The following is a 10,189-nucleotide window of genomic DNA, read 5'->3' on the forward strand; positions in this document are numbered from 1 at the left end:
CGGGGGACCATGGAGAGGAGAGGGGGACGGGAGAGGCGGCGGCTAGGGTGGAAGGGGAGGGGGCGGCGGCGGCGGCTCTCCCTCGCGTGAGAGGAAGCGGATTGGGGACAGGAGAGGAAGCGGATTGGGGAGAAACCCTGGCGTTAGCCTTTTATACCACGTAGTGAAATTCCGAAAATGCCCTCGGTGGGGTGCTGTATTAACAGGCAGTGGCACGAGATCTTTATTGCGGGCTTCATTGCTACAGGCGCGCTGGGTCGATCCGACGGCCAGACTCGATTTAACGGACAGAAATGCATCAAGCAAACAAATCGAACGGCCAGAATGCTCTGAACTCTGAGAAGGCTCGGGAGTGCCTCAATCTCTTATTTCTCGATGTATGTGTGTGTTAAAAACGGAAAACCCCACTTACTTACGACCAGGTCCCACCTACGACTACGAGCGCCATTATATATTGAATAAGAAAAGATACCCTGAGGCGCCGGCGCATAATAAAAGGAGACGTTGGAGTCTTTCCCTTTGCCCCAGCCCGAATTAAACCCCTCCTTCCTCCTCCCCCTCGCTTCTTCGCGGAATCCAAACCCCAAACACCAGCCATGGCCATGGCGTCCTTCCGCCCCCTTCCCCTCGCGCTCCTGCTCGCCGCGTGCCTCTCCGCGTTCGTGCTGGCCGTGGCGCACGCGCGGACCCCACGGCTGGAGCCCACCATCCGGCTGCCGTCGCAGCGCGCCGCCGGGCAGGAGGACGATGACTCCGTCGGGACCAGGTGGGCCGTCCTCATCGCCGGTTCCAACGGCTACTACAACTACCGCCACCAGGTGCGCACGCGCTATACTGCTCTTTGCTCGTTCGCATCTCCGCGATCCTCGATTTTCCGTTCATGTTTTGTCTTCCTGTCGGTTAATTCCTGGTGTGCATCGCCGGAAGAACAGGTTGAAGAAAAAAAGTTCCGTTTGCTCTTGCTGCGTGTTCCGGTCCTATTTTGTGTGGTTGATGATTTGTTGAGTAATCCTACCGCAATTGAACTATGATTGGCAAACCCTGTTAATATGATGATATTGGCGCGGTGCCATATCGCCGTGAGGCAAATACTTGGTTTAAGAACGATTTCGTGTGCATCTCCTTTCGCATATGAACTGGGAAAACAAAAATAAATATCCTAGATATGAGATTTCCTGATTTTGGGGGCCTGCGTGTTTGTTGTGGGCTCCATCCACTGATAAGTGTATTATTGTAGTATACAACCCTTGTGGTTCCACCCACTAATAAGTATGGTTCCTGATGCTAGTATTTTGTCTATATATATAAATAGTAAAACGTAATGATGTACTCCCTCCGTTCCTAAATATAAGTCTTTGGAGAGATTCCACTAGGTGGACTACATACGGTGCAAAATGAATGAATCTACACTTAAAATGCATCTATATACATCCGTATGTGGTTTATAGTGAAAACTCTACAAAGACTTATATTTAGGAACGGAAGGAGTAATTAACTGCACTGGTCAGCCAAAATGATTTTGTTGTTGCCACGTACTGGCAGGCTCTATGAACACGATTTCAGCTATGTGTGTGACAGTGCTACCATAAGGATGAAATTGGGAGGGGTCAGTGACGACAATGAAGTACTGTGTTTGATTTGTGGACCGGAATTTTGCACTTTGCAGGCGGATATCTGCCACGCCTACCAGATCATGAAGAAGGGTGGTCTCAAGGATGAGAACATCATCGTATTCATGTACGACGACATTGCGCACAACCCGGAGAACCCGAGGCCGGGCGTCATCATCAACCACCCCCAGGGTGGAGATGTCTATGCTGGAGTCCCTAAGGTAATCATGCGTCTTCAAGGAAAATTTTCCAGTAATTGTTGATGTAGTAAAAATCTAAGGTTTGTAGATAGCCTTACTAGGTGCTACAAACTGTTTGATGGTTGCAGAAAAATGTGAATATGATATTCTAGAAATTACACGAAGGGAAATTTCAATAGCAGTTTGCACCTCATTGAAAATGATTGAATGTCTAAATTTTTATCAGTCTTTATGTTATTTTCCAATTGGTCGTGGATAAGAAGAATGCCAACTTTCTATGTGATAACGTCAACATCTTAATGGAATGAACCAATTCTAATGATCATGCATCCCTATCCACAATTTTACATCTGTTCGACTGAATATTTCTGTTACGACTGTAGGACTACACTGGAAAGGAGGTTAATGTCAAGAACTTCTTTGCTGTCCTGCTCGGTAATAAAACCGCTGTGAGTGGTGGGAGCGGCAAAGTCGTGGACAGTGGCCCTAATGATCACATTTTTGTGTTTTACAGTGACCATGGGGGTCCTGGGGTCCTTGGTCAGTATTCAGAACCTGCCATTCTTGCGCTTCCTGTCTTTTATTGCCTTCTTTCGAGAATTTTAAATATCTGAAACCAGTCAGAACAGATATTTCGTATACATGTATTCAAATCCAGATATGCACAATTAACTTATTAGTGTCATGGTTTTTTCATTCTGGTAAAAAATTCAGGGATGCCTACCTATCCATACCTTTACGGTGATGATCTTGTAGATGTCCTGAAGAAAAAGCACGCTGCTGGAACCTACAAAAGCCTGGTACGCCATCGCTCTTTGGTTTATTTTTGCTCTGCATGGTGTGCTGCTTGAAGCAATGGCCTGAGGTGTATAGTCATCTTCTTTTGTAGGTATTTTACCTTGAAGCCTGCGAATCTGGGAGCATCTTTGAGGGACTTCTGCCGAATGACATCGGTGTCTATGCGACCACCGCATCAAATGCAGAGGAAAGCAGTTGGGGAACGTATTGCCCCGGCGAGTACCCGAGCCCTCCACCGGAATATGACACTTGCTTGGGCGACCTGTACAGCATTTCTTGGATGGAAGACAGGTACTTTATTCCTCGTCCTTCTACCATGTTTTCCATTCAGACGCTAAAATCATGTACTGTTAAGGTCAGTTCGAACGCACATGTGGCGCTCATGTCAGTTAGTACTTTCTGCTACCGTACAGGGTGTGTTATTTCAAAATGATTAACCAACTAGTACGGCACTACCTGCTATCTTTCTCTATTTAAGTAAGACGCTGGTGATACGCATGTGTTCTCTGAATGAGGGTGATATGCATGTGTTGCTTACTTTTAGGTGCACATGAATCACAAATACGTGTGCTGTGTGCATAGCATGTGCTGTGGTTTTTACTGAGCTCTAAGCATGTGCTGACTATGTTGTCTTGTTTGGTCCCTTAACTACACAGAATAAATCTGATGTCAGGTCTGCCTGCCCGACTCACCGTCAACTCTTTGAGCTTGATCACACAAAACCCTGCACACATGCAGGCGCACGCGCACACAGACGCACGAGCGCACACGCAAGAGCACACACACGCACAGCCCATACACTATTGCTGCAGGGTGCAGTTCGGCTGAATACCATGCATTTAACTGGGCCGATTAGAGCTATTTTTCTGCTGGCTGTAAACTGCATCCTGTAGTAACAAACAACGATTGCAGGGCAAATCTGATGGCCATGGAGCTTGGGGCTTCTTTCGCTGTTAATGCTCCATGTAGAAATAGCTGTAGCTGTTGCACACAACCATATTCTTATGAAATTGCAACAGAACATCACCTGTATGTACTCCTATCGGCTGTCATGGTAGTGATTGTTGCAGTTCACCCTTTTATAGATGAACCCCGAGTCAAAATCCTTGGGTTATTTGTTTGAAAAGAACTTGTTTTTCGTTATGGTTCTTAGCCATTTTAGTTGTGCTCAAATAACATTGAACTTTCAATGTTGACAGTGATGTCCACAACCTGAGAACTGAATCTCTCAAGCAGCAGTATAACCTGGTAAGTACTTAAAACTTCAATTTCTTTTAGCTTAAATCTTGGAGCAGTTCTTTACTAACATAACCTAATGGTTGAGTAGGTCAAGAAGAGAACGGCAGCTCAGGACTCATACAGCTATGGTTCCCATGTGATGCAATACGGTTCTTTGGACCTGAATGCTGAACATTTGTTCTCGTACATTGGGTCAAACCCTGCTAACGAGAACACTACATTTGTTGAAGATAACGCACTGCCATCATTCTCGAGAGCTGTTAATCAGAGGGATGCTGATCTTGTTTATTTCTGGCAGAAGGTTTGTAATTATATCGTGAGAAATCTCGTATGTTGATTTTATTGTCATGTGATCTGTTGATCATTGCCATGCTTTACCCTCAACAGTAGCATATGCATAAACTCGGTAAAAAAGACGGATAAACTAACGGATTAATTTCTTTTGTTCTGCATGTAGTACCGGAAATTGGCCGAGAGCTCCCCTGAGAAAAACGATGCTCGGAAGCAATTGCTTGAAATGATGGGTCATAGATCTCATATTGACAACAGCGTCGAGCTGATTGGAAACCTTCTGTTTGGTTCTGCGGGTGGTCCGATGGTTCTAAAGGCTGTTCGCCCAGCTGGTGAACCTCTTGTTGATGACTGGAGTTGTCTCAAGTCTACGGTAAGGCTCTATTTGACTTTGGTTGGTCATCTATCAGCATCTCTTATCTTATGCTTCTGTTGTGTTTTGCTGTTGCCTATTGATCATATGTTAATTGTTTGGAACTGGGACAAAATTCTTTAGATTTGCTTCCAGTACCATAATAGTAGTATATACTCTTGCAGGTAATTTCTTTGTTATTGGTTGGCTGACAAAGAGAATTGTGTTTATCATTTCCCAGCGCTTCACTACAGTTGTCCACAACTTTTTAGTGTCTGTTCCAGTTACATGTCCATTAAGAGAATAGGTAGTGTAGTTAATGCATTCTTTAGCATTCCACCCACACTTTATGCTTTTGAATAGGTCAGGTGGTTGTAGCATGTCATTTTGCCAGAGGAATGCAGGGTCATTTCTCATCAACTCTTCCTTAGATTTAGTGTTCTGTTGGTCTATGCACATGGTGGGTTGAGGACAATTATAGCAAAAGAAGTGGAGTGGTTGACTTGGCATATGTAATTAGGTCAGAGTATTACTTCTAGGATGAAAAAATAATTTATGAATTTCCAAATTTCTAAAACCAACCAGTTTGGTAATCAGCACTGAAAGGGGAGGAGTGAATGTGAAAAAGGGGATCAGCATGCCCCTGCCTATGTCGTGGTTCATATAGTTATCAAGGCATCTGTTACTTTGTACCTGGATGATCTCTCAACAGCCAAACTGTCTGAGCAATGGTCAGTTGAACTATTCAGGATCGATATTTTCTGTATTGAAACTTTGGATGCTCTAAGTAACTAGTTTCTTTACTTGAACATATTGCCAGCTCCCAACTTTATACATACAGGTGTCATACGGGATATAATGCAGTATTGCAGTTACAGTTTGTAATTTATGTTGCCCATGCATGACTAATATGTGTCTTCCCTTTCTTCAGGTGCGTACTTTTGAATCACAATGTGGCTCGCTGGCGCAATATGGAATGAAGCACATGCGGTCCTTTGCAAACATCTGCAATGCCGGCATTGTTCCTGAAGCGATGGCAAAGGTTGCTGCTCAGGCGTGCACGAGCATCCCAACCAACCCCTGGAGTGCCACACACAAGGGTTTTAGTGCTTAAACCTGAGGTGAAGCAACTTGGTCCCTATCTCAGCTATTGTACCATATACCAAAGTCCTTTCCTATTCACACAGGGTTAGTAGTGCTTGAACCAACGAACCTTAGATGAATAAGAATTATGCCATTACTTCAGCTATTCCACCACACCAAATTACCTTGGCTGTGTCCAACTTATAATGTACATATACCCGTAGTAGAAAGGTGATTTCCTGTGATTGCTGTACATACTCGTGATAGTTTGTGATCAGATGTGTAGCTCGCAATTCCATATAAGAAGAATGCAATCGCTGCTATTTGTGCGTGACTGAGTAATCTCATACACCTACTATGAGCTTCTATTTCCCCATCCATTTGAAACCCTGCAGGTACTGATTGACCTTCTTGTTCACATGGAACAACATGGTTCTGACATCCGCATGTGATGTATCACATTCTGATTCATGTCGGTTTCGAAAAAAAGAACATTCTGATTCATGTGTTTTTTGCTGTAACATGCATTCCTTGCTTTCTGGTTGCGAAGTAGGGAGTATGACACAACCAACTATAGCTATTCTTGGAAATAAATACAAATATTGTTAATGATTGCTGCCATCGCTGTCGGAAGTGGGCTATATTTCACACAGAGAAGAGTGTTGCACCACCGACTGTTACACATATGAACATGTTTTTAGGGAAATTTCTTTTTAATGTTTCATAAATCTGGACGCTCGTAAGTGACGAAGTGTTAACCATGGCATGGCACCTACTGAGAAGTTTTCACACATATCCTCACTCGAGGACAACCTACAACCAAATAATCATCTCCCGTGAGGATTTCCCGCCTTTGCCGAACGGAGTTACTGAACCAACCTGAATGTTTCGTGCCATCTGGAGAACTGCGAGATTTGTTGTAAGCCTATACAAATGCATTGAGTAGACTATAGTAATGAAACTACAATCAGAACCTTACAAGTACCAACAGACATGCCCATTACCTTTGGCGGCGCAAGGAATGATCTCCAACGAGGAATTTCCAGCCTAAAGACACAGGGTTGTTGAACTACTCCCTGATTATACATTCAGGGTAGTTTACCCTGAATGTTTGTCTCACTCGTCAAACAAAGAAGGCCCAGGGGTCACCCAAAGAAAAGAAAAAGCCCACACGCTCAGCACACCTTGGCAGGTTTACTATAAGCATGTATAATCACTCTAATCCATTAGTTAGTTCATCAGTTCTGGAAGAGTGATAGAGCTGCTGTTCTCTCAAAGTTTGTGTAGCTGGGCATACCACCATCACTGCTTTTCTTTTGGCAAGCACATGCAATGCAATATACGCAACGACAAAGGAATCGAGCCCACCCGACACAAATAAAAGAAAAAGGGACTCAAAAGTCACGTTAAGAAAATGCATTGTTGGGCTGTGATCGTGAATACTCAAAACGTTAACAGCACTACAGTATGTGCTAATCATGCACGGATTAGCCTTCTAAGGTGGCAATAACTAGTATAGTACGTAGTAGAGTAGTTGAAGGATCAATTTTCTTTGGCTCTTGAGTACACACGGAAGGATCCTGCAGAAGCTTCCAATTGCTTTGCGGTTGTGGCAGCTGACTAGTAAATATTAGTATTGAGGCTAATGATGCGACAGAGATGCTGAAACGTTTGAATAAGTCAGATTTGTTGGCTTCACACCGAGCCGCAATACTCCTACTTGGATGAATCATCAAGAAGTAGTACTAGTAATTAACGATGTAACTCATGTAGGTCCATGGCAGTTGAAGGACACATGATTCCTGAGAAAGATTAATAAATAAGTGAAGAATTATGTGTACATATCGCTTTCGCTTTGGGACGGATGCGCAACAGCTGTGCTTGGCTTGGCCACAAGCCGCCGTGGAGCAATGTAGGTACTACTACATGCATGTGCAAGCGAAGCATCGAATAACATTTTTTTAGTTTTGATGTGGTACGTGCGTGACAAGGTCCAACGGCGGCGTGCCATCTACCGATCACAAGGAAGGAACAAATCACCGGTGCATGAGCATGAGCTGGTGACCGACCGGTGATTATAAGGTAAAGAAAAGAACATCCAGCCGTTGCGGGCCGCCGGCGTCGACAACAAACTGAGCAGCGTGTTGTTGATTGTTTTTGAGACAGCTAACCGCTTACCGCTTATTTCAAACGGTAACTTTTTTTTGAGAATTTTTTTATTCATATCATGAATCAGTACAAAGAAGTTGACCCTTACAAACACACTGAAACATAAACATAAAGGATCATGAACATCTAGAGTATCTAAGACAACCATAACACAAGAAGATCTCCGGAGCCCTGTGTCATTATCCCTGAATCTTGAGAGAAGACCCCTGCAGCAGAAGGATCTGCAACTAGTCGCAAGCAGTCATCATCTTCGACCACGGTACAATTGCCGCCACGCTGCTTCCTCCTTTCTTGACACCAGCGCTGAGAGGGCATGGACATCAATCCAACACACCTGCAACAGCCGTCGCCATCTTTGGCTTTGAGTACCGCGAAAAGTGTCCCTTCCGGAAGGAAGAGAACTCGAGTCATCCGACCGGTCCAGCACCGCGGCCGGGCCATCCGTCCGGACAAAGTAGGATCTCCCACCAGCATCAGCGAGGAGGAAGGAGAAGAACAGCAGCAACAAATCATACCAACAAGGAAGAAGAAGAGTCTTCGTCTCCCTGCATCCATCGCCCATCTGAGGACCCAAACGGCCAGTGTCGATGGACCTCCAGCCACCAAAGCCCGCGACCTCGACGAGACCCGGGGATCCCCAACTCCGCTGGCTCCTAGACGAAGGCAAAAGCCTCGCCTGACCGCGAACGGAGCCTGGAGAAACTTATTCCGACGCGACACCACCGCAACGGCCTCGGCAGCGTCTCCCTCAACCCTAACCCTACCACACACTCACCTAGCGAACAGACCCGAGGTTCCCCTTCCTCCCGCCGCCGGAGCGGCCGACGGAAAGAGGGAACCGGCGGCGTCACCGGTGGCGCGCAAGGGAACCCTCGTCGCCTCCCTGATCGCCCGTGCGATCCTACTTTTTCGCTGTGTTGGTTTGCAACGAACTCTCGCGCCCACGCGTCCGCAGCCAAACGTTTATTTCAAACGGTAACTGAGTAGCGTGTTGTATTCCTGTGCAGCCAACCGGGACATGTGTCTGTTTGGCAAAAGAAGCAAGTGTCACGCGTGGGACGTGAGAGCCGGCGTTAAACGTGGTCCCTTTTGGCCTTTGCGCGTCCAACGCCCTGCCTTCGCGTCGAAGCAAGGCAAGCGAACGGCGAAATGGGTCGCCAGCTCTCTATGTTTAGCAATGGCCGCTACGCGTACGTCTGTCTGTCTGTTTATACGTGCAGCTACAGCAGGCCGGTGATGGTCTACGTGAGATCTTTTGGTTGCACTGCATTGCATGTACCCAGTTCACACCGTTGAAGTAGCACGCATGAACCAAAACCGTCGATCGATGGGTTCTACTTTTACGCGCGAGCTGTACAAACTTACACGCTCAGGATCAGGATCACACAGGGTCGGCCTGTTTCGCTGCCCACCTTGCCCAAAAAACGACGGTGTGAGGTCCCCTGGGCAGCAAAGGCAAAATGTGGACGTCGTACGCGTCTCAAAGCCAGCCGCAAAACTCGCAGCCGACACGTTTGCCGACCTTGCTTCCCACCAAACTAAGAGCATCCGCTAAACTGTGGTACCGTAAAATTCGTTTATGCGATACGGTAAATTGATTTTGCGGTACCGCACGCGGAACGGCAGAATGGATCCTATAACATGCATTATACTTCCTCCGTTTCTAAATATAAATCTTTTTAGACATTTCAAATAGAATACAACGTGTGGATGTATGTAGACATATTTTAGAGTGTACATTTACTCATTTTACTCTGTATGTAGTCATCTTATGGAATCCCTAGAAAGACTTATATTTGAGAATGGAGGGAGTATAATTTAAACATAGTACTTCCCGTTACGATTTTTTGCCCGAATTAAGATAGAGTTCATCACAAACTTGACACATACGAGAACCCAAATCTAACTACTCATCATCGCCATCAAGGAATTGGAGAGGACGAAGGTGAGGTCGTACTCCTCCTTCGCCGCCTCCAGCCACGCCGCGGCACCTTCTTCTTCGGCGGTGGCCGCCTCCTTCAACTAGAAGAATGCGTGCTCCGGCTCCCGGAGGTGCTTGGTCGTTAGCCAGAAGATCTTGCGGAGGTGGTCGAAGTTCTGCCACGCCTGCTGACCATCGTTGCGGGAGAGTGCGACACGCTCCTGCGCCTGCTTTGTGCCACTCCTCCACCGGCGAGCGGAGGGAGGAGCTCCCGGCCTCATCGTCATGGCGGCGCTTGTGCGGCAGCGAGCCGCCGCAGCTACCCCTCTCATACCCGGCACTTGACATCGGGGCGGCCGTTGTGTGCCTGTGCACATGGCAAAGTGCGGCCGAAGGCAGAGGAATTTCTCATGCGGAGGGAATGATTTGCGATGGAGGAGGGAAAGGGGAAATGCCGGATGCGATCCCTAAAACGCGGCCACTCCGATATACATAAACACGGGCGATTTATGGGTCGCCCGTAAAA

General features: G+C 46.4%; 1 protein-coding gene across 1 annotated transcript; it reads left to right on the forward strand.

Annotated features, from left to right (window-relative positions):
- Positions 1–485: 485 nt before the first annotated feature.
- LOC123078394 (vacuolar-processing enzyme) lies at positions 486–5,907 on the forward strand. The gene is made up of 9 exons (XM_044500890.1): positions 486–818; positions 1,667–1,831; positions 2,194–2,350; positions 2,525–2,610; positions 2,700–2,899; positions 3,808–3,856; positions 3,936–4,148; positions 4,305–4,511; positions 5,422–5,907. The coding sequence occupies exons 1-9, from the start codon at positions 597–599 to the stop codon at positions 5,602–5,604; spliced, it is 1,482 nt and encodes a 493-aa protein (XP_044356825.1). The 5' UTR covers positions 486–596; the 3' UTR covers positions 5,605–5,907.
- Positions 5,908–10,189: the final 4,282 nt, after the last annotated feature.

Source organism: Triticum aestivum, chromosome 3D (assembly GCF_018294505.1).
Source record: "Triticum aestivum cultivar Chinese Spring chromosome 3D, IWGSC CS RefSeq v2.1, whole genome shotgun sequence".
Classification (NCBI taxonomy): Eukaryota; Viridiplantae; Streptophyta; class Magnoliopsida; order Poales; family Poaceae; genus Triticum; species Triticum aestivum.